The 25,964-nt window shown below is 36.6% G+C and overlaps 1 protein-coding gene across 5 annotated transcripts in view; it reads left to right on the top strand.

Moving 5' to 3' along the window:
- TLL1 (tolloid like 1) overlaps positions 1-24,828 on the top strand; it is an 80,384-nt gene extending 55,556 nt beyond the window's left edge. For 3 of the 5 annotated variants that reach the window (XM_072120160.1, XM_072120166.1, XM_072120185.1), the window contains 13 exons: positions 1,864-1,966; positions 3,537-3,653; positions 5,551-5,696; positions 6,413-6,608; positions 8,155-8,280; positions 8,540-8,700; positions 10,131-10,311; positions 12,147-12,269; positions 16,158-16,283; positions 17,643-17,770; positions 20,725-20,938; positions 21,953-22,203; positions 22,639-24,828. In XM_072120160.1, coding sequence (XP_071976261.1) covers positions 1,864-1,966; positions 3,537-3,653; positions 5,551-5,696; positions 6,413-6,608; positions 8,155-8,280; positions 8,540-8,700; positions 10,131-10,311; positions 12,147-12,269; positions 16,158-16,283; positions 17,643-17,770; positions 20,725-20,938; positions 21,953-22,203; positions 22,639-22,770 — 2,004 coding nt within the window. In that variant the 3' untranslated portion in view covers positions 22,771-24,828. Of the gene's footprint in view, positions 1-1,863; positions 1,967-3,536; positions 3,654-5,550; positions 5,697-6,412; positions 6,609-8,154; positions 8,281-8,539; positions 8,701-10,130; positions 10,312-12,146; positions 12,270-12,601; positions 12,676-16,157; positions 16,284-17,642; positions 17,771-20,724; positions 20,939-21,952; positions 22,204-22,638 lie in introns of those variants that run through there. The other 2 variants (XM_072120176.1, XR_011849307.1) reach the window with 2 other exon arrangements.
- Positions 24,829-25,964: the final 1,136 nt, after the last annotated feature.

The raw sequence follows: 25,964 nt of genomic DNA, 5'->3' as shown, positions 1-25,964 counted from the left end.
CTCTGGTAACACCTCCAGAATCCCTTCAGGCTCATGAGCATACTTTTAAATGTTGATTTCAGAAGGAATGAGGACATGGACAACAAAATAAGATTTCCACAGTCGGGTTGCCCGGATCTATGAGTAAGTATGGATTATCATGCTGGATTTTGATGGTAGAGTTCTTTTAAACTTGACGTGTATGTCACAACAGGTATATTTTATATGGGTAACCTTCTTTTTTTTTTTTTATGACCCCGTGACTATTTTTTTGGTTGTTATGGAAACAATTACTAACAATAGAACTTCATTGCAGACACCTTTTATAACTCTAACACTTGATTGTCACCTCGGGGCTAAAGTATAGCAAATAACCTGCAACTAGGGATCCATACGTAACTAGAAGTCGTAAATTAGGTGTCCTTAATTGGATTAATTGCATTTTTTTGCATAGAAAAAGTGTGATGTATATACCCTAGATGCCTGGCTTTCCCCACTTCTCTAGATATAGTCACATTGTTTTCATGGTTTACATCTTTTCTGCATCGACTGGGCCTTTACTAGAAGAAGCTACCAGTGCTCTGCTTGCCAACCATAACATATTTGTAGTATGTCACTCAACTTTAATGGGGGGAATTAATGAAGGCAAAAATTCCAAAGACCATTCTGACGCCCCCAAAATAAATCTCTGCCAGGTTTGACTAGTTTAGACCTCATCAAATCTGGTTCAGGTTTCAGCAGACATCTCCATCAGTTTTCTGGCCTCAAGCTATAGTAAATATATTAGGCCAAGATGTCCACGCCCCCAAAGTGCTTAATATGACAAATCTGGAAATGGTAAATGGCTTTTTACTTTACGCCAGAAAACTTATTGGTGGGCATTTTATGCCCCTCAATGTGTTTTTTTTTTTTTTTTTTTTAATCCAAAAAGCTGAATTGTAATATTTTAAATATTTTAAAATCTATTATTAGTTTGTATAATTAAAACAATTTAACTATAAAAATAATAGCAACCAGGATCCATGTTTTTATTTAACATCCATTTAAAAAGTGGCAGATATAACAAAGAACAAAGTGCACGATAGTCCAATGCGTTTCGGCTTACGTCTTTATCAAGGTCTAACATGATAATGAGCAACACCGTATTTAGGAGATGTGTATGGGAGGGAATGTGAGCAAAAACCCTCCCCTTCCTCTGTATATGACAAACATTAAAATTTGGATTTTATACCATAAAAGAAATGCACAGAAATAACACCTTGTAATCTATAAAAATAATAGGTCTAAATATTGATTTTGATTACACATTTTGCATATATCTATTGTTTTTGTAACAATGAGACAGTTTTATAGTAGTTTTTAAAGGTTAATGGGTTATTCTCGTTTTGAAGAAGATTCACTCAATTCAGCTGTTGGCCATTGACACACATTATTCATAAAGATAAATTTAATAATTCTTAGCTGCTGATATAGCTGTTTACTGTACCTCTGACAAGCCATCTCATATATTCTTAAAATAACTTGCCAAGGAATTGCTCTGTCAAGGTTAATGAGATGCATGACAAATTACATTAATTGAAGCTATTCTGCAGGAGCAGAATTTGCTTACGTGGCCAATTCTGTGCTAACTTCTGTGACAAACATTGGCCAAATCTTCTCTATAGAGACTTGTAGGAATATCATCCTTGAACTGCTTGGCTGAAGCAGGGAATATTACTGGAAAACTAATGAAGTATTCTTATGTGCTCCATTGGTTTTTTTTTAATATAATGAGTGGTGGAAAATGAAGTCTCTAAGGGTTACCTTTACGTTTCACTAACAAATGTACTGGTCGTGTTTTTTGTCAATGTTTACCCGTATAATAATATCTTTATTATTTTTCAGATTGTTTTAAATTTCACAACCATGGATGTCTACAAGAGCAGTCTCTGCTGGTATGACTATATAGAAGTCCGAGATGGCTACTGGAGAAAATCCCCATTGCTTGGTAGGCAACATGTACTGCCCTTTATAAATACCACCCCACAATATGTAGATTAGTCCCACAATATTGTGTGTTGTGCTTATATCAGCAGGATTCTCTTCAGAATAACTTTTTGTATTGTACGGTTGTATTTTAGGATAAAACATTTTGGTTCTGTAATTTTAAGTTGGTTTAAATTAAAGGTATTTGCTATAATGCAATGAATAATGACACAATAATGGTATTTTCCATTTGCAATGCTTGCATAGTATCAAAATGTCCACACTAAGGACTCATTCACGCGGCGGTGATCTAGTTGCATACTTTGCTGTCATATCACGGCCCCCATAGAGTTCTATGGCTACTGGTCACAATAAGGTGAGCAAACAGTGTGACAGAGTTGGGTGGCCGCAACACAAAATATTGGACATGTCCCATACCATGGCAGATTTGCAGCACAGCCACTCGTCTTCCTATGGATTGAGGATGGGTGATGAGCGCTTCCAGCTCTTCATGGTCCTGTGCTTGCCTGGAATCCGGTCCCGGTCTAAAGGAGACATTCCATCTTGAGACCCCCACATTTTAACCTTTTCAAGTGGAGAAGAGTCTTGGCTATTCAATGCCTGTGCCGGACATCTGTTATGAGACCCGCAAGTAAACGGTTAGGCCTTATTCACATGGCTGTGTGTTCGCCTGGACCAGATCCCGGGTGAGCATACGGCCATGTGGAGTAGGGAGGGGGAGTGAGCACTTCCCATCCCTCCCTCTTCACTTAAATCTGAGTGGCCAGTTTGGTCATGGCGCTGTGAGACGCTGTGTGCTCACTTTACCATTAATGGGTAGCATAGGCTTCAATTATGGCCCTGATCTGCCCGCAATTTGGGCGGACAGACCACAGGCACAATTACCGCCATGTGAATGAGACTTCAGGCTTCATTGATCATATATCACAATGTTCATATATCACAAGTTATTATGTTGTTAGTGTGGTAATAGATGTTTTATTTACATCTTATGTATTGGTTCAGGGATATTCATTTTTTATGTATTATCTGTATAGTAGATACCAAAGTGCTAGATGGTTCTCTCTATCTGGGCATGTCATAATTATGTTCTACCTTGTTCCCATAAAAATGTGAAATGTTATATATTAAACCATGTATAATGTGACAACACTTTGGAACTAAATCAGTACACGGTCCAGCCAGGCTCCAAACACTGACGTTTTTAATCCTTTATTGTAACATGGATAATACAAATCTTCCCATGGTAGGGGACAACAGCAGCTTATGTGTTTCGGGAAGGTGTACTGCCCATAGTCATAGCTGACAATAAACATTCAAAACAAACATTTATATTAAAATTCACCCATAAGCTCCCGCCATTACCAGAAGTTAATTTCCATTAGCGTCTATGTTAATCTAGCCTATTCACATAAACAACCTAAAAAACTGTAATGGAGTATAACAAAGTTGTATACTAGTACATATTGGATATTAAAATCATCCTTTTGTATAATATCTGTCCATAATGTGACAACTGTCACTGTTTTTGTATATGTATTATTGTTTAATATCCATATTTCTGCTTCTAGGCAGGTTTTGTGGAGACAAACTTCCAGAAGTCTTGACAACAACAGACAGCAGAATGTGGATTGAGTTCAGAAGCAGTAGTAACTGGGTTGGGAAGGGGTTTGCTGCAGTTTATGAAGGTAAGAATATCTCAAATTATAGGGTATAAAGAACTGCATCTAATAGAGTATGTGAACTATTTATAAAGGTTCTCACAACTGGAAATATTGTATAAAAGTCTCATCATTTCATTAATCCTTGACTTTGTTACCTATTTTTAAATTGGACTTTTATGTTAAACATATTTTATTTTTTGTATTTTTCTTTTCTTTTTTTAAGTTTTCAATGTCACTATCTATATTTTAGACAATATATTATGGACAATATCTGTCCATTCTCACTCTGGCCACTAAGCATAATAACAGACTGATACTTCTTACTTCTATAGGGTTTTTATACATGGCAGTTACATAATAATAATAATAAATAATACTTCTGTAGAAGAAAAAACATCATTATGTCCATTGCAGGCGGTCTCCCACTTAAGGACACCCAACTTACAGATGAGCCCTAGTTGTATTGATAATAAGCGTTGACACAGCTTGTCTACTCCCCTTTGTGCACAGAGAATGTCAATAAGCTTTTTCTAGATCTTAATAATTCTGCACCAGATTGTTGCTGTCTATGATTAAGGATGAGGTAACGCAAATGACAAAATGCTGTAGTTGGAGGCAGGACGGCATCCCCTGGACAGAATATAAATCGGTAAAAAAGAAAATCAGAAAATATGGTATCTGGCTTTGATGAGCACAAAAGAATATTGCCAACTCATTCCCTTTAAACTGCATCTAAGAAAAATGGATGTATATAAAACCTTGTCAGTGTCCTGGTCATCAGCATCCTGTATCTCAGTACACATTTCTGATTTAGTGCTCACTAACTTTTATCCCACTAATCTAGTAGCACCTTCCTGTTTCATATGAAATCTCGCCTATTAACCGATGATAAATTTTATCCTAAGTAAAGAAAATGAGAAAAAGAAGAGTTATGTTTTGCCAGCAATGAGTCTGCTCAGAGGTTGGAGAGAGAGCATTAATTGAAATGCTTATTTCTTTGGTTCTACAGCAGATGTAACCATGGTTCTGGTGTCTGATGAGCATTTTCTCTTTCGAAATAGAGAATTAGAGATGTGGACAGTTAAATTCATAGCTGGGATTGCTAGGGGTAGATAAAGATCCATTTCCCACCTTTTTCTTTTACTCTCTGGTTCTCTGGCTCACAGCACCTCTGAGAATAAAAAGCAGTACCGTAATTGGATCTTTAACTGCAGATTGCATGGTTACATTGAATTAACTTGTTTTTATATGAAAGATAAGATTTTCATCTTTAATCTGATACCAGAACCATGGTTTTCGCTGCCATAGAACCTAAGATATTGCTGTCTAAATTAACAGTTCTTCAATATGAATCCAGAATCATGGTTCTAGTGTTTTTTTTGTTTTTTTTTATAGGTCTGATTCATCAGTGGCAAAATAGTACAGATTTCTGCTAATTTTCACTGTAAATAGATGAGATTTCTAGAAGAGGGAATTCTAGAAAGGACATATAGCCTTAGCATAGCCTTCCTGAGGGGGTGCTAAATAAAATCTGAGCTATGATTGGTTTCCATGAGCTACGAGAAAAGTTTTGCTTTCCAACACTTTTGATAAATAAATAAGACTATAAGACTATTAAAACATTCATTATGTAATTGGTGTAATAAGCTAATGACGGTGTACTGATGAATCCACAAACACCATTAATGAAGGAACCTGTGGGTGCATAAGCATTAATGTAAGTGTGTACCTTATTCTTCGTCGCTTTGTCTCGCATATTTATTTAGAACTCATTGCCACTGAAAATTGACTTATTTTTACCTAAACATCAGTTCAAGGCTCCAATTAAAAGATGGTTTTTAAACGCCCTACATGTAGATCTGGACGTAAGGAAAGTTTTATTCTATGTATTCCTTTTGATATATACAACTGGATTTTTCAGCAATTTGCGGTGGAGAGATCCATAAAGATTCCGGGCAGATCCAATCCCCCAATTATCCAGATGACTACCGGCCGTCCAAGGAATGTATATGGAAAATAACGGTAGCAGAAAATTACAATGTTGGATTAACCTTCCAGGCATTTGAGGTAATGTTATCTGACCTAAGCTGTGCTGAAGATAAATTCTATTGCTTTTAGAAATCTCTAATCCACTCTTGACTGAGCAAATTGTCATTGACAGGCCAGGCCCTGGGCGAGACCCGTTTCTCTACATACATTTTCGAGAGGATTAAATGGATGTGAATGTACATATTCTATATTTTAATTATAATGAGGAAGGTCTTGACGGCCTTAATCTTTCCCCCCTAGAATGAATTACTGCACAGTAAATTATAGAATACATTTTTATTGATTCGTCTTTCATGAATGCAATTTTAGCTTTGAGCAGATAGCAGTCACACAAAGCCTGCCATTAAGATATTTCATGGAGAAAATAAGTGCTAACTTGAAGTAGATGGACATTTCTTAATCCTTTTGAAGGGGGGGTTGACCATCAATTGTTGGGTTATGAGGTTACTAAAACGTCCTTGCATTGTCCTCTTCTGTAACTTGGTGTCAAACATTACCCTGGGTTTATCCACTTCTTGGAAAGCCACTTGAAAACGTGAAAATTTTGGGGTCGGAAATTGTCAGTAGCTCTGCATTACATTTTTCTGGTTTATCATGATGGATTTTGATGGTCAATTTCCTTTTAAGGTGCATTCCCTTTTGCCTTATAAAGAAACATTTCTGTTGCTTCATCATTTGTGCTGTTATCTAATTTTTGCTAATATAACACTATGTTTTCTTTGATTTTATTTCAGATTGAGCGACACGACACTTGTGCTTACGATTACTTGGAAGTAAGAGATGGAAACAGCGAAAACAGCCCTCTCATTGGACATTTCTGTGGCTATGATAAGCCAGATGATATCAGATCTACCTCTAATACCCTGTGGATGAAATTTGTTTCAGATGCAACTGTAAACAAAGCGGGGTTTGCTGCTAACTTTTTAAAGGGTAAAAGATTAGTTAGTGTAAAAGTTTTTTTTTTTTTTCTTCTCACACCGGTATATTTTATGCCTGGAAACCTGATATGTGTTACGCATAGAAAGCAAACATACAGCTTTAGCACACTGGTGTTAATATAGCATGACTTTGCTTATAAAATGGTTACTTTGTATTTCCCCTCACATAGTTAGCAAATACTACATGCACTATGTAAATTTAGGGCCCATGGACAAGTCTCTCCTCAACTCTTCAGAGTGTATAGTTCCGTTATTAATATAGAATCCAAATCAGTGACTATGTGAAGGAGGATATAAAATAGATATATACTGTGTGTGTTCATACATACATTTACAGTTTCACATTGGCATCAATTTTATTGCAGTCAAATGCCTTCGGCTAAAAAGGCATTTGGATTTAGAGATTCTGATCTGTATTAGCATACAATCTGAAGTATAAAAGAATATGAGGGTCAATCGTCTATCCCCGGTATGACCCTGACAGGGTTTTCAATTAACACATGTATAAATTTGAAATGCATAGTAGTAATTCTCTATATCAAACAAATAAATACCATTTTTCAATTTAATATTAAAAAAAAAAATCACCAAATATTTCTCAGAGTATCTAACCACATTTTCTTACTTATCTAATTATCTAGTTTATGTCCTGCATATTTTGTTATGGTGGATATTCTAATTCAAGCCGAATTAACTTCGACTTAAAGGGAACCTGTCACCACATTCAGAAGCCTAATAACTCACACACACCCTTCTTTTAGCTAAAAATTGTTTCCCTTACATCCCCATAAATCACCTTTATCTCAAATTACCTGGCATAAGAGAGGTGTGCCCTGCTCGGCGGGCCCCACCCATCTACTCCTCCCCATGCCTTCTTACTATTTATCAGTTCATGTCATGTGACCAGGGTGACATAATCTCAGGTCCTTTAGCCTCTTAACAATAGCAAATTGTATGCCATGTATGTATCTGACCACATGAAGTCACAGCAGCCTTCATGGACATCTACTCCTCTCCATCCTCCATGGAGGCTGCTTTGACTTTATGTGATCACACATACTTGGTTTACAGTTTTCTATTGTTAGAAGGCTAAAGGACCTGTGATGATGTCACTGGTCACATGTCATGAAAGTACCACAAGGGACTGTGTAAAAAATTGACACAATAGACCGTCCCTAAGTACAAGGAGGCAGAGCATCGATCTGAAGAGACAGAGCTGTCAGTCAGAATAAAGGCGCGTGGTTCACTGCCATTCTGGTAGAGGAGAAGTGTCACAGCCAGCAGAAATGAGTCAGGAAAGCTAATTTGCATATGATAAAAAAAGCCTGTAATTAACGTACATTGCTCACTGGCAGCTAATTTTATGTGATATGAGGAGTAATCCTTTATCAGCAGGCATTGTTAGTCAGGGTAGTAAAATTCTGGTGACAGGTCTTCTTTAACTTCAAGTTAACACTTTCTACTGCTGTTACAACCCATGGAAATAGATGGTGATCTTTAAATACCTAAATGTTCTTTTATTTATTTTTTTTATACAGAGGAAGATGAATGTGCCAAACCAGACAACGGGGGCTGTGAACAACGCTGTGTGAACACTTTGGGAAGTTACAAGTGTTCCTGTGATCCTGGCTATGAGCTTGGTCCAGACAAGAAAAGCTGTGAAGGTAACATTTTGTAGGGAAACTGTTACATTTTTAACTCCTCACAATAAATGTCTCATTGATTTATAAAATCATCTTTTATTTTGTATACATGAAATTTTATACTGTAGAAAGATATTTTACTGTAGTACCCTTCATATAATAACTCTAGATTAAGATTGGGATTTGGATATTTCTACAAACCATTTTGGTTTACTGGTTGGCTACAATATATGGTGTATTATATATTTGTCACATGATCTCTACATATCGTTCCTTTCAGCTGCTTGTGGAGGATTGTTAACTAAACTCAATGGAACAATAACAACCCCAGCGTGGCCCAAAGAATATCCTCCTAATAAGAACTGTGTCTGGCAGGTGGTTGCACCTTCTCAGTATAGGATATCTGTGAAATTTGAATACTTTGAACTTGAGGGTAATGAAGTAAGTGTATTGGCTCCTTTCTATCTACTATTCTATGCATGATAGTTTGCACTAACCTACATTTCATGGACCTACATAAATTGCCACCATCTGTAGCATATAGCAAATGGACTCTAGATGGAAGTCCCATATTTTGTTATAGAGTTATCTACTCTAATTTAAATGCTGTTTTTATGCAGCTAAATAGAAAACTATGACTGCTTTGTACACTGTTCCCACCACATTGACTGTCGCACCTCTCATTCTCCTATCTTCCTTTGATGTAGCTGGGCAGAAGAGCATCTTGGGAAATGATGACTGTGTAGAAAGTTGTGTGGTGTGCATCTTCAGATTCCATGTAAAATAGTCTTTTGCTAACTGTCAAACCTGCCCAGTATTAGGACCCCGGATTTAGGATTTTTATACAAAAGCGGCAGCTAACTAATATGCTGTATAAGAGCAAGAAGACAATTTGCACATAGTTTGCTATTGGAGTCTGTGTGTGCACGATCAGCAAATACACTTGTGCTTTAGATAAATGACAGCAATTTATTATAAGGCAGAAGTTGTGTTCACTCAATAGTATTAAAGTGAGAGCTACTCTAACAAATCATTTTAATGGAAACCCCAGGATTGTTCAAACTTTAGCCAAGAAGTTTTTTTTTCTTGTATTTTTCAGCATGTTGAACAGCTGTGATTTATGGACCTTGAATTAATAACACACAAAGAGCCTCAAATGAACTTTCTTAAGCATAGCCATGGCTGGAGGCAAAGACACATAGCTAAAAACAATCGCTGCATTTTCTACATGGTTCTTCATAAGGAGCTTAGAAAATTCCAGCATAAAACCTTTTTATCAAACCCATTAGATTATGTAATGGCAACATAATTCCTGCATTGACATATTGTACGCTGTTTAAAAATGCTTTGAAGATATTAAATCCCCCCCCCCCCCCCAAAAAAAATAATTAACCTCGGATTGTATATTATGACTAGTCTATAGCTGGCTATATGTGAAAGATATCTGTCAATTGTATACTAGTTCAACTTACCACTCCCATCCTAACTTAAACATGTATATTTGTATTGTCCGAGCATGCATGTCCACAATGGATGGTCCTAGTGGATCGGATCATCCACTGGACACCTATGCCCCATTGACCAATATTTTAACTCCATAGATTACAAATTATATTGAAAAATGTAGCTCTTTCTACTTCTGTTTAATTTAACATGTTCCTTTCATGCTGTCATTGGGGGAGATTAAAGTCTCTTAGAGAAAAACTGTTCTAGTGGCCCATGGCAACAAATCAAAGCTCAGCATTCATTTTCCCACAGCTGTTTATGGAAGCCGAGCCTTCCATTGCAGCCTCAAGTGTTTGGATTGTTACAAAAACAAATAGGGTTATATTTTTTTATATTGTCGTAACAAGCTATGCTCCTCTTTCTAGGTTTGCAAGTATGACTTTGTTGAGATCCGAAGTGGCCTATCCTCCGATTCAAAGTTACATGGAAAGTTCTGTGGGACTGAAGTGCCTGAGGTTATTACCTCCCAATATAACAATATGAGAATAGAATTTAGATCTGATAATACAGTATCAAAAAAGGGCTTCCGTGCACACTTCTTCTCAGGTAAGGCATGCCGACCAAATTATTTTCTGATATTCTCTTTTTAGGAAGATTCATGATTTACACCTGTTTAAATGTAAATGTACAGTTTAATAGACTTATTAGTCAGTATTGGCTGACATGTGTTGTTTTGGTAAAATATTAGCAATATTATATATTAGCAATACCAGCAATTGTCTTTTATCCATGCAACCTGCAATTTCTAGTATCATGTTCAACATAGCAAAACATTTCCAGGAACCAGGCCGCCAATGAACCTTACAGAATTTCAGCTCCTTCTTTTTTAAGTTGTTTTCTTTTGTCCCTAACCTCTCTGGCCGTGGCTCTAAGGTGTGGGACTGGGCTCTGTTACCTCGCATGTAATGAATCAGTCAGTGTTAGGGAAGTGGTGTATTACATATTGCTTTCCAGTGCTTATAACATTAACATTCCTGAGTTTCTTCATGGCAAGGTATAATTAACGTTCTTATACTATATCAATGTACTATTTGTGGCAAGATTATGTCATGGAGTAACTTTACTGTTTACACTTTAAAGTCAAACACTGTGTGTATATATAACCCCTCCATTTGACCCATACCTTATCTAAATAACATTTTTTTGGGATCTTAAAGTATCTTAAAGTATAAAAACCTACATTGTAACTTGCCCATTGCTTTAAAGGTTCTGCTAAATGTCTATTTTCAACCCAATTCAGTTGCTTGAGCACAGAAATCCCATTTTTTACCCATGGTAAATAGTCCACAGCTATTATGTACCTACAAAAGGCATATGTTCGCAAAATAGAGCAAACCCTGTTATTGTTACACCTAGAATTTGTAGATGATTCTTGTGTTATATTGACTTTTTGTGTGCTAAACATGAGTTAGTAATGATGCTATTGGGCCTTACTCGCATGATTTACGGGAGACTTATCAATCTACTTGAGGCTTTTAAACCATTTTTGACACTTTTCTGATTAGTATGACAACCAGGGTTTGACCTTGTGGCAAAACGTTCGGCAAAAATTAAATATTTGACGAGGGGAACTAGACCAACTAATAGATGGTGCATGTTACTACTCTAGATTTCTTATCCAGGATCAGGCACGTCGATAAAACTGGTGTAACAGAAGTTCCCCCATGACTTCATGGTATGTCTATTAACGATGCAAATCGTTAATGCGAATTCTCTATACACATTGACCCTAAAGATTTCAGCTCTAAAGTTCAAAGAATTGTCACTACTTATTACGACTTGTTACGAGACTATATATAAAATGTTTAATTTATATGCCATATATGTTCTCTTTTGTCTATAAATGGGACCGTTGTGTGTTTGTGGCTAATTTTTATTAATTTTCACTTTTTTATTTCAATTTTGTTTGTACATTAATTTGTCAAGGCGGGACGTTACCATATTTATACATTTGTATGTTTATGTATTTCTGTTAAAACCATTATTATATTTATAGGTTAAAAGCACAATTTGAGTTTCAATCTGAAGGTTTGTCCGTGATATGAGACTTTCTCAGAGCTACTGTAAAGATATGTTGGGGAATTACAGAATTGGTTTCCTAGTGTCAAAAATGACCACAATCCAGTTCAGTTACTAAAATCCTGAAACACGCTTTGGCTAGCAAGAGTCTTTGCTATCATAGCATAATTTTCAGAAATCACTGTTTGTTAAATTTCCTAGCATATTTTTCAATGTGGCTACAAGAGTTATCCTGGCTTCATTGTAGTGGAGATCTCTTTCCAGTTGACACTGGTGATCAGTAATTTTGTGTAGAGGGTGACCATTCACTTTGTAAGTGCACTTTCATTTCTTCCAATTTGCCGATACATTTTTGTTCACAGACAAGAAAGCTGCCTGCAAAGAGAAAATTTTTATTTTTGAATCTTGCAAGGACATGATAAAAGGTGCCCCATCAGGTCGTGTACGTATAAATGACAGACTGGTGGCCTCTGACAGGCTCAGAGGTACGACCTACCTGATGTAAGCTAACCTGTGTTGGAGAATGGATGTGTGCTTTTGTACTTTGGGCTAAGGGCACAAGCATCCATTCAAATTTGGGGAAACTGCTTTCTGCTCACTAAACAACAAATGATTTGGGGTTTACGGGCTCCACAAACATTTGTTTAAAATACTTTGACTAACAATATGAAAAGATTTGAGAGCTTTTCTTTAACCATAAACTTCAATTTTGCAACAAATGACATGCCGTGCAATTTCTCATAACCTGGCCTAGAAGCATCCACAGGATTGTGTCATAGTTGTTTTTTTTTTTTTTCTTCTTTAATTTGTCATTTAGGATCATCAAATATATCATATTGAAGCTATTTAAGTCAGTGAAAGTTTTACGTTGGCTTCATTTCTGTCTGAGCTGTAAGCATTCTTCAATTTCTGTGGATGTCTTTATCTCACATAGGTGAACTGTAATGTGGAAGTAGGGTGTTCTGCTGAAGCTTTTCTATTCTCACATTTTTCTTGTTAGTGGATCTCTCCACCAGGTGTGGGAACACAAAGAATTCTTCACTTTTTGCGGTGTACACATTTAAGGTTTCCTGATCACTGACCCACTAACAGAAAAGTCTTCGTGCAAGCTAAATATGATTGAAAATGCACTGTAATTTTTTTACATTGAAAAATGTTTATTAATTTGTTTGCAACGTAACCCCCGTGTGATTGTTGTTGCACCTGATCATGGAAGATGACTTGCCACCCATGGCATTGTCCTAGAGAGCCTGTAAAAATGGTAAAAAATTTTAAAAAATAAATTTAAATATATAAAAGTTTAAATCATCCTCCTTTCCTTAGAATGGATAAATAAATATAATCATAAACTTAAATCCCCGTAACAGGAAAAGAAAACAAATCTTTTTAGCAATTTCCCCAATTTCACTTGAATAAAAAGTGACGAAAACATCGTAGAAGACCCCAAAATAGTGTAAATGAAAATGTCTCCTTGTCTCACAAAAGATACCTTAGAAAAAGCTATGAAAAAAATTATGGTCACCACATTATGGTCACTGCACATTTTTTTGAACACAATATTAAATTTTGCCGACCCAAAAAGCAAATGTGATGTGTAATTTGGACTGCACAGAGAAAGTCGTAAACACAGAGCCCATAAGAAAAGTTTTTTTTTTCATGGAATCTTTTTTTTTTTTTTTTTTTTTTACAGCTTCCCAATGCTGGTTTTACTAGGAAGTACAAAACCTGATAAAGATCTGTTAAAAGAATAATAAAAATTAAGGCTTTTAAGAGGAGTGAAGCAAAAAGCTAGCTGACCGTTTGTTTCCAGGGTTACACCTTGTTTTGAATGCATTTTACTAATACATGTATTTTACCAATGAAATGTCCATGCTGATTAATGGGCCTGTGGCATTAAGAGGAAATCTACCACCAGGATCAAGGGATGTAAATCAAGAACACTGACATACTTGTGTGTGCCCCGTCTGGCAGGATCTGCTCTTCTATTAGCTTCTTAGGACCTTGTGTTTATAAAAAAAAAATCATGCAAATTTACCGGAGGGGTTCCAGGCTCCATAGATGTCAATGGAGCCTGGAGCCCCTAAGACTCATTTGCATATTTTTCATAAACAAGGTACTAGGAAAATAAAAGAAAAACAGATCCTGCCAGAGGGGGCACATACCAGTATGTCAGCGTGCTCGGTTTACAATCTTTCATCCTGGTGGTAAATTTCCTTTAATGTTGAAGTATACTGTACATTTTCGATTTTAAAATACCATTGTAAGGGAACAAACAAGACAAACATTTTTAGTATATTTGTCTCATATAATTATAATTATTTAGTAGTTTCATTTTTTAACTCTCATTTTAAACCAAATATGATAGAAATGTCCACAAAATTTTCAGCATTAGAATTTTTAGGTTGCGCACATATCCAATTAAAAAATCTGACTTAAAAATCTTCCCTATTGAGTTGTTCTCTTCAGGAGAATTATTTAATACAGCTATGTTTAGTCATATTCTGCATAGAGCATTAGGTTCTAACAAATTTTGCCTAAACCAACTACAAGCAAATAAGACACTTTATAAAACATTGAAATGGAGATAAATGCCTATTTATTTGTATAATCCTCCTTCCCCTTCCTAAATTGACATTTAGCCTGTCTGCTCAAAATGTGTGCCATTTTGCTGGCTGCAAACAAAGGCCCGCCCGACTGTCATCGATGAAGACAATAGAAAAAGTCTGCCTATGCCACAAACTCTTGCAGGAATTGGACATGCTCTACCTTGGCGGGATTTCAATTAACGCAAGCAATGCCAGAAGCTACTGAAATTATTTTTCTCACTCAAATAATGTCCTAAATGGTGTTTGATTTTTCTTCTACATGAGAGAGTTATAGGAGTACATTCAATTCAACTGGGCATATTGTGTGCAGTGTATAGAAGACCTCATTACAGCTAATGTCAAACCCCCCATTATTGGAAAATACTATGTTAAAGATGGAAATTCAGAGGAATCTATACGATGCTGAAAACAAAAGTTTTTCATTGGCCAATAGTACTTCTCATGTAGTACTATTTGTTTATGTTAATTGGTTTTAAAAATGTGTATATTTCCTTAACCCTAAAGGCATTGCTGTCTCAATATGCATCCTTTGTGCACAGTATTGAGACTGAATAAACTCATGGGCTTACAGTTCACAGATCCGTATTGAATAGGACTTATTTTTAGGTGTGGACGCTCTGGTGGGAAGGCAGAGGTCTGACCACCGGTCATCTTAATCCAGGACAACCCAGTCAAATGATATTCGAACTCTTGGCCAGAAATTCTTGCATGCAGAGATGCCCTACAAGACTTTTTCAGCTTGCCTCCCATTCACTTGGATGGCAGCTAAGCTGCTTTCACTGATCTTCTATTGATGTTCTATCCTAAGGATTACCTATAAGTGTCCTTTGTTAGATGAAAAAAACACTCAAATCATTAACCCATCCCATAATATGTTTTAAAATGAAATGTGCAGATCAAAAACTGGTTCAACAACATTTTATCCAGCACATTTTTCATAGCTGTCCCCTTTTGAAGCCCTGATAACTAATACGCCCTTGAAGGATGACATACTAGATGAAATTGTTGAGCTTTGCCTCGTCATTAACTTTCTCTTGTAATTACTGTAATTTTTGTGCCTCGTTGAGATACATTGCCGTAGCAAAGCACTAGATGCTGTAGGATTTTCTATGTATGTCAAGAGCAACCTGCCAGTTTAGATTTCAAGCCCTGACCAAGTCTGTTTGATAATAACATCTGACACATTCCTACGCTAGCGAATGTCTCTCTCTCTGGAATGTCGACTCTTAGGAGTCCTCTTTTATGCAGCAGGACTGTTGACCTTCTGCCAGTTACTCTTCATCTTTTCATCTCTACCTCAGGTCTAATGGTGGAAGTATCAATATTTAATACCTATTAATTTACGTCTCTGTACTGGCGGCTTCCTTGTTACATATTAATACACCTCTATAGCACTATGGATTGGTCTCACATGTGCACTTTTTTTTTTCTCCCTGATGATTTGTAAGGTTTAAAATTATAGATTGGTTTAATCTGTGTTTAAGCAGTAAGCAGCTTGTACCCTTGTAAGTTTTCCTTGAGCACTTTGTGTCTTCAGTGATTTACAATTACCATATTAAAGCGAGTGGCATTGATGGTTATTGATCCTTACAATTCTATTGACAAGTTTCAGACCAAATTCAAAGAATAGAATCTATACAAGGTTACAAGTTGACCTGGAAAACTCTAGTGCATGAAATGCTTCTGCTTGAATTAACATAATATTTGCATTAAAAAATTTGCCACTGTACACATTACAGAGTAACTTAAGACTTGTGTTACTTGCAGACAAAGATGAATGCTCTAAAGAGAATGGAGGCTGCCAACATGAATGCATCAATACTATTGGCAGCTATGTCTGTCAGTGCCGCAATGGATTTGTACTCCATGAGAACAAACATGACTGCAAAGAAGGTAGGAGCCACTGAATGGACATGTAGAAACACTAAGTGTTTCTGATTAGATGATGCTATAGGTAATGGGAAGGTTGTTGTTCCTATACACAAAGAGCAATGATATTTACAAGCCATTTTCATACTGGCCTAAAGTAACGGAGTTCATACATGTAGGGACTGTATGACCATACTTGTCTTAATGCAACTGGATTAATGTAATTTTTTGTTAGAACCCAGTATCTGAGATAATTTGCAAACAACACAGAAAATTTGGAGACCATTGTTTTTTTTTTCCTTGGTCTCTGGATTTTTTTGCTCCATGAACATAGAAACATCACTCACATAAAACATTTGTTCAAGTAACTCAAATATTTTTTTTTTTTGGCCAAAGGTTTATGCTTTTACACGTAGTATCAAAGGGTATTTGTATTATGAGTACAGGTTCACTTTACTAAATGACACTTTACCTATAGTACCATTGGCTCATATCCCATAGTAATGAATGCAATGGACTTATTGTTATGGGCCTGTTGTATTCATGAGGGAAGCACTATGGTTGCCAGGGATCTGATGATGCAATCATAGTTTATGAAAATGTATCATGTATAGTGAGAAAAGGGTGTTACAGATTAAGCCCTATACCACATTTTAAGTTAAATGATCACAATAGGTGGCATATAGGCAATAAAGTAAAAAATAAGTAAAAAAAATCTGCCACAACCTACGGTGAATGGATATATAGCGCTTATGAGTGATTATATAATTCTTCATCCTTATCTTCATCAAATTCAATCATAGATACAGCTCCCCCTAAGGGTGCGGTCACACGTTGCAGTTAAAACTGCATCGCAATTAGTTTTGAGGTGGTTTAAGGTGCAGTTTTGTCAATTTCACAGGTGAAAGACATGAACTGAATGGGTGAATTTGATTATGAAGGAGAAAGTTGTTCCACAAATGTCATTCACCTGTTAATTTGATGTCTTTCACTTGTTAAAATAAGTAATTCCACCTAAATCTACCCCAAAAGTTTTAACTGCAACATGTGAATGCACCCTGAAGTGACAATAGTTAATGCCTCCCTTGTGGTAATAGAATTTGTGTTATTTATTTTATTACTGTTTCTATATGGGGAGATTGATTAACCGATTAAATAATGGTGCAAAATCAACAGAAAAGTGAACATAATCCGCAGCTTCTCTTTCATACAAGCACGTATAATCATAGAACATTATGTGGAAGTATAGTGAATAAAATGTGTCCCGTGACATTACTGCACCATAGCAGGTGCTTTAGAGGGACTGTATTCCAAGGGAGAATGTTGAAGTGATGGTATGTAAAATTTTGTATGAGAATAACAACTATATCTTTTCCTACACAGCTGAATGTGAGCACAGAATTCATAGCCCTAATGGAGTAATAACAAGCCCCAACTGGCCAGACAAGTATCCAAGTCGGAAGGAATGCACATGGGAAATAAGTGCTACTCCAGGCCATAGGGTTAAACTAGTAAGTACTTGCATACATTGAAATAGTTTTTTAAATCATTAACTTTGTGTTCAAATGTAAAAACAATAATGAACAAAAATCCAAGCATAGAAGAGAGGCCTGTACTCATATCAACATCTCATTCCAAATCCATTTATTATTATTTATCATGGAATTGATTGCTCCATTTATGCTCCCAATTTTCTTGAGAGTTTACATCTAAACTTTAGATTTGTTCGTTTCTTTTCTATTCTGTAAGTGTTATCAACCATCTATTGGCTTATCTTTTGCTTAGTAAATGGCTATATCTCTTGGCACACCTAAGCATATGCTCTGTGGGGAAGAGGGGTATAATCTATTACACTTTTGGTAGTTTGTTACCGGTAAACAAAAGAGAAGGCATGTAAATTTTAACAACTGATTTTCATTACCGTTGTCATTGGGGTTGGCCATCCTTATCTAATGTACATGGCTGCCCTATAGGTCTTCATCAGCCAAGTTCATGTGATGAACTGGAAATTCGAAGCTTCCATACATAGTTTTTATAAACTGTTGCTTGACTGCTTTCAAAGAAGACATCTGCAGCAATGTGCTTGGGCAGGCATTAGCTGTACAGACTGTTCTTGAGAAATAAATATGATTTTCATCTTATTCACCACAGTCTGGGCCAAAATCCCAATTTCTTCCGTGCTAGTAGCATACATTTGGACATCTAGCTCTGTCTAATATGTTCGCACTTTAAAAAACAAGAATAGTAACTGGCAGCTTAGCATAGTGCAGACCAATATATATATATATTTTTTTTTTTAGAAAAACTTCTAGAGATTTTTTTACATTGACCCTTACGACCATTAGACCAGAGATATCAGGGGAGGTGGATAAAGGGTTGTTTCTGTTTCCTGGGGTACAGTTCATGTGAGCAGGGTGCCTGCTTGCTTTCTGTAGAAGTCAATAGGATCTAAAAAGGCCTAAAATTAATTAATCCCAGCAAATAAGAAAATACTTCTGCGGCAGCAATAGGACTTTATCTTTGTCGTGGTGTTAGAAGAGACCAAGAAGGTACTAAAGCCAATAACTGAACATACTATTAAATTATGTATTTTAATGAGTTTTACTGCGAGTTTAATAAGTATATATAATGATCTGTATTGCTAGCCAGTAACATAAGTCACACTCTGGGGTCCTTTTCCCCTCTCCTGCTATGTACATTTTAGTAAATAATTGTATTACCGTAAGAAGGGGGGGGGGGGCATTTCTACCCTGCGTCATCCAGTACTGCTTGTGTTCCTCAAAATTTATAAATAGAGCAGTGTCCATGCTCTAAATGGACAGTTTAAAACTGTGTAGGGATGACCCTTGTCTCCGACTGACAAACCCCTGCAGTCCAACAATAGATTATGAAAACATGCTCCAGAAATAGAGCACTTTTTCATACTGTTGTCTGTACTTAATGGAGTATGCTTAATATTAATTATGATGTATATCGTATATATACATGGTATGACATGTCATAAATACATAGCAGATGCCGGTCCCATCTGGGTTTCAAGAACTGTGGTCTACTGACCCCTACTTGTGACCTGGTCGAATGGAGAGTTATCCACGAATGCTAAGCCACTCACCATTTTAGTCTATGAGACCGGCGTCTATTCAGCAAACTATTTTTTCAGCCTATCTGCAGGAAGAGGGGACAGCAGACTCCTGTTCTCAAAATATGTGCAGGTTCCAGAGCTGGGAAATATGTCATGAATATTGTCTTAAACGTGACATTACCCCTTAAATAGTTTTTTTTGTTGTGTTATACCACATGGCTAATCTATGGAGGAAAAGCCGAAATATAAAGAAGCAAGCTAAAGAAATGCTAAGGCATAAGCAAACTGTTTACTGTTTACATTGGAAATGTTTTAGGGTTCATTACACCGCATAAAAGTTGATTTGTATGAAAGCTGTTAAAGGAAATCTACTACCAATTTGGCAAGCTCTGTGCAGCACTGCATAATCTGTGTGTGCTATATAAATAATAATAATAATTATTATTATTATTATTACCACCAGGATCAAGGATGTAAGCACCCTTACATGCTGGTGTGTGTCCCCTCTAGCAGGATTCACTCTTCTTTTAGCTTCTTATATCCTTTTTTTTTTTTTACCAAAAAAAGCTTTAGCACTATGCAAATGAGTCTAAGGGGCTATGGGTACTATAGTTATTAATTGAGCCTGGAGTCCCTCAGGCTCATCTGCATACATTTTAAACCTTTTTTTTTTTTAAAGGCCATAAGAAGCTAAAAGAAGAGTGAGTCCTGCCAGAGGGGGCACATACCAGCATATAAGGGTGCTTGGTTTACAATCCTTGATCCTGGTGGAAGATTTTCTTTTAAAGCATAACTGTAAAGTTACTGATAAAAAATAGTTTTAGCACCGCTGGAGAGCACATTTGACAGCAATTCCAATAAGACATGTATCATGCTGCTTCCTAACCTGAGATATAGCCTTGTATATGTATGATCCCTTCCTATAAAATCATATTTGGCTATTCCTGAAGTGGGCAGCACTTCCTGGGTGTGACATCAGTCAAGGTCCTTTGTCAGAACACAAAGCCTTTCACATGAAACGGGACAGCATGTTTGTAATTTCTTGCACTCCTCTCCTACAGCCCCTCCTATGCCTATATGGTTTCCCATGGTGACCAGTAGGCATGGCAAATGATTAGCCTGGGGAACATCTGCAGATAGCTAATTAGAGAATTATTTATTTTTGGTTAGTGCAGAGTTGGACAAAGGTGTTTATACTTTACAGTTGTACTTTAAGCTTCAGTTCCATGCATGCCCATGCTAAGGGCATATTTATTAGAAGTGTCTGAAGGTTAGACAGTTAGACTAGACATTCTTATACTGTGCCTGATACATCAGTGTCTGCGAATTTTAAAACACATCCTATAGACTGACCCGTTTCATGTTAACTTCTTTCTACAATAGACGTTTACCGAATTTGAAATTGAGCAACATCAAGAATGTGCTTATGACCACCTTGAGGTCTTCGATGGGGAAACAGAGAAGTCTTCTATTCTGGGACGATTATGTGGCAATAAGATCCCAGAGCCTTTGGTTGCCACAGGAAATAAGATGTTTCTCCGTTTTGTGTCAGACGCATCCGTACAAAGGAAAGGTTTTCAAGCCACACATTCCACAGGTCAGTAGGAAATTATGTTTTACTCAAGGTCTGATTTTATCAAGTTAAGTAGAAGTAATAACTGTGCCAAGGAAAGTGGGAATAAAGCAGATGAACTCTTCCTTGGGAAAAGTAGAAATGACATATAAGATAACTGTGCTTTGTGTACCAACATATTCCTGGATAAAGTATCTAAGCTCAGAATATTAAACTATAACTAACCATTAAAGCCCATCCTTTACAGTATTTATTGTTAGTTGTCATGAATAACAATTACAAAAATCAACAAAGAAATGCAAGAACAGAATATCCATGGGATTGTACATTACTTTCAATATAAATTTTGCAGGATAAGAAAAAAATTAGTCTGTGGGAATCCTAACCCACAGCATCTCTGATAAGTAAAAGTGTAGGTGCCATATTAGGGAGGGGTGAATATATACAAAATCTCAATTTAATCTTATTATTATTAGTATTTATTGACACAAAAATCTTGTAAAGAGTTGGTTACGTTCTAGTGACATCTAGTGGTTAATATTTAGGTTATCTCTACTTATATGAAATTGGAAATATTGTTATAATTTCATATATTACAGCTCACTTATGCTGAGACATAATTATATTTTTATTATATAGAATATCAGGGGAACAATTATAGATCAGCAAATCCTCCAAGACTTGCTTTGCTGACTTGCTTTTTTGGAAAGTTTGAAATTAAATTGGGCCAGTCAGAACCGATGTTTGTTACTCCAATTTTCCTTTTAACATTTTCTCTAGTCTTCCAAAACACATTTTTTTTTTAAAATGAAAAGCTCCTCAAAATTCTGTTTTTCATAAAATATTCAGCCTCGATTTAGTTCCTGAAAAACAGAAGAGTTATAATGAATTGTGATTCTCACAACAATGGTGACCTTTTAACTAATCGTTAATTAAAGATGGCTTTTATTGTGTGTAGCTTTTGCATTGTCACTGCTTGTGTGTATACACACATATATTTACCTTGACTGCAATTTTTTTTTATTATTATTTTTATAGAGTGCGGAGGTAGACTGAAGCCAGAACCAAAATTGAGAGACTTGTATTCACATGCTCAGTTTGGAGATAACAATTACCCGGTCCAAGCAGACTGTGAGTGGTTGCTCGTGACAGAAAGAGGTCTTCGAGTAGAACTCAGCTTTCCAACATTTGAAGTAGAAGAAGAAGCAGACTGTGGTTATGACTATATGGAACTCTTCGATGGTCATGATACATCTGCTATGCGACTGGGGCGATTCTGTGGATCAGGGGTAAGTAAGAGGAGAGGAACGATCAATAGAATATGTCATACTACTTTGTTATTTTTTCGTAATCTTAACAAAATGTATAAAAAAAAAGTGTTCTCATAAAAGATTACAAGGACGTGTTGTCCTCCACACAGCGAGAAATGCTTATTATAGACATGTCTACAGATTGTGTATGGGACAAAAGACGACTGTATATTGGCTCAAAATCCCATTATATGGACCCTGTTGTAATCAAAAGTCGTATTTGTGCCTATACACTCAGAGAAGATAATGTAATTTCCGCTTCTTCGTGTCATTTTACTATATAAGGATTCTGCTTGAAGGTCGTTCTTGTCGCTGTTGAAAATCCACCTAATGTAATAACATGGTGATTTTTGTTGAGATTGCTTTTCTGTCATGTAAAAATTCAGCCTGTGACCTATTCTATGTGTCTTTCAGCCTCCAGAAGAAATTATATCTAGCGGGGATGCAATACTAATACATTTTCATACCGACGATACGATCAGCAAGAAGGGATTTCATATACGATACAAAAGTGTGAAGTATCAAGATATCCTGCACACCAAATAACACCCGAAACCTCTGCAGTAGTGGGGGATTAAAGGCCGCACATGTGAACTTTAAAAAGGAAGTATTTTTTTTTACTAACGTTATTAGTACAAATGTTTTCTATCGTGATTGAAATGGGAGGCGTTGATATAAGGAACTGCACTGGCCAGTAATGGACGATTCTAGGAAAAGCCGTTGCTAAAACTGGTGAAGAGTGGATTACCACAGCAGACGTTGAACAAAGCGTGTGGCATGCTGCTAGGGAAGCTTTGCGGGGAATTCACAAAAAAATGACAACTGATAGGATTGTATACAATATATTGGTTTTTATGTTGTCATTTTATACAACTTATGTCTGATACACAAGAAAGTTGTCCTTCATATGATGGTTTCCAGATCTTGTACTCTGACATTCACCAACATAAATTATATGAGTAAATGAAATGGTGAATATTTATATTCCATAGGAGCCATTCTATATTCCTTTTGTGATTTTCCCCTTAAGCGCTTTCATACTCAGCTTGACATTTGTCAGTGCTCCCCGCAAGATCAATCTGCAACGTTCAATGAAAGTCACCCCAAGGACAACTCTATCTTCTGACTATTGTCTAAGAAGAAACACAAGACAAGATGAAAAGTTCCTGCAGGCCACAGACTCATGTGTTCACGGAATTCCTCAGACTGGACTTTTGTGCTTGGCAGGCAGCTTATCGTGCAAACAAAATGGCATACAGAATGCAAATGAAGAAAATCTTTAGGAGACGTTCGGAAACCCGGTCAGGATTCCTCCATTTATCCAGCTACACAAAGATGCTTAGGATCTGTGAACTTAAAGCCTCTTTGTCTCTGCACAGACGTTTGTTTTACATCCGAGAAACAGCCACTTTTGTTCCTTTCGTTGTAACCATCATTTATACGAATGTAACATTCTCTTTCCTCCGCTACATTCATAGTGTGAATGCTGTTCAGAAAAGGATGTTTCCAATTTACTGATCTAATATGCCATATGTTGTAATGCACTGTTACTCTGCAAGAAACATAATCAGGGACCTGTTAGTGGTTTCTCAAGTCTGTCCTACTTCTCAGACTCCTTGTATTTGGAGAGGAATAAAAGAACCAAACTTTTCAACAGGAAATGTAATCAGCTGAATTGCAGAACATGACATCCAGACTCCAGTATTACCATACAGTATCCATCTTTAAAATGGCTGCTATTTCTTCAGCGTGTGAATATTAAGGACAAACTTTCATTCAGACTCCGTTAAATGCAGAGATTTCAGCAGCAGCTGTAGAAAAGGCCTGTGACTATATTGCTCCGTAAGATGTTATTGGATGAAATTTCCAATGGTGCTATATCCTTAAAGAAAACACACACAAATGACTCTGAGGAAAAAGGAAAAAACAAAAAAATAATTATTCGAGCCAACAAACGTGAGAAATATGAATGTGTCTCTAAAGACTTTGGAAGTATATGGAGAACTCATTGCAATTTCAGCTCTGTGTCCTGTGGAACAACAATTGTTGCCTTAGAATTCTTGCACATGATCAAAGCGATCTTCTTGTAAATACATCTGTAATTTGATATGTCTCTGGACAACTTTAACATTTTAACGTATGTTACAGAGGATCTTTAAGGACATTTTAAACCTAGCTCTAGCATATTCTGTATATATATAACATGCTGCTTTCTCGGTATAGGTGTACTGTGTGTTATTTTGAACTGTTTTATTATGTGCTTTTAGACATTGTACAGCCATGATGTATCTGCTATTGTCAAGTTGTATGAATGTACATGTTCCAGGTGTGTGAAATATCTTGTATGGTCGACCAGTTAATTGTTACTTTATGTGCCAAATTGTTTTATTTTTTTTTCTTTTGACAGTAGCAACTTTTTATTTAAAGTTGTCATATGCAGATAAGTATGGGTTATTTAAGATATTCAGGTTCCCTTATGTTTTATTAAATAGAAATCTGGTTTTGATATTATTGGATGTAGGTTGCTAAATATGTTGGCATCAAACATCTGTTAAGTCACTTCAACATTCACTGGCACTAATAAAAAATGTTTTATTCCTCTAATATACATTATCTTAAGATGTTACCAATAAGTATATTTTTCTGCTTAAATTCATATGATACTCCAGTCATGACCCAAGTATCCTATTTCTATTTTTGGACCTATTAATGAGAATTGAATACAAGTATTTAGTCTGCTGAAATTTTGCTTACTAAGGGGGGAATCCACCTCATCAAAAAAACTGGGCATTGAAGAAACAACACCGCAATAAAGTTCAGCATAAAGGACATCTACCACCAGGAAGAAAGATTGTATGCAAATGAGCCTGAGGAGCCCCAGGCTCCATTAACACATATGGAGGCTGGAGCCTCTCAGGCTCATTTGCATACGGTCCTTTATCCTGTTGGTAGATGCGCTTTAAGGATGTAGTAAACCTTAAATGACATCTACCATGCGGATCAAGGATTGTAAACCAGACACACTGACACACTGACATACTGCCAAAGGGGGCACACACTTGTATGTCAGTGTGTCTGGTTTACAATCCTTGATCCACGTGGTAGATATCATTTAAGGTTTACTACATCCTTAAAGCGCATCTACCAACAGGATAAAGGATGGTATGCAAACGAGCCTGAGGGTCTCCAGGCTCTATTAACACCTATGGAGCCTGGGGCCGCCAAACCCCTGATGACGCCACGCTAGGTGGCGAAACATGTCGGGGGCCGATCTTAGGTTTTAAAGCAAGGAATGAGAGATTGCCAACTGAGGTAGCCACCAGAACAGGGGTTAAATACGAAGCAAGCTGTTGAGAGGAAGGGCTAGGTATAGTCAACAAGCACCAGAGACTACAGGATGGTAGCGAGTAAGTGATCTATACCCAAATAGTTGAATAGAGTGGATGCTATGTGTTATACATGGGATAGAGGAGAATAGGGGTTAATAATCACTTGTAGAGAAAAGAGAGAAAAGGCTATTTATCTAGACACCCTGAACAGGGTCTGAATGAACACTGAAAACTACTGAACACTGGGCTTATAGCGATACACAGACCGGTGTGCTCCTACCTCTCTACCCTACCCCAATCCTAAAAATTCCCCCTCCCTTGTTGTCTTCCCTTGTCTGTGTGAGAATCAGAGTGAATGGCTGAACCAACACTGCACCCATGTATAGGAAATAGTCTCATAAGGAGATAAAG

Source organism: Engystomops pustulosus, chromosome 1 (assembly GCF_040894005.1).
Source record: "Engystomops pustulosus chromosome 1, aEngPut4.maternal, whole genome shotgun sequence".
Lineage (NCBI taxonomy): Eukaryota > Metazoa > Chordata > Amphibia > Anura > Leptodactylidae > Engystomops > Engystomops pustulosus.
The sequence above is the reverse complement of the archived record's forward strand: the minus strand, read 5'-3'. Positions and strand labels throughout refer to the sequence as shown.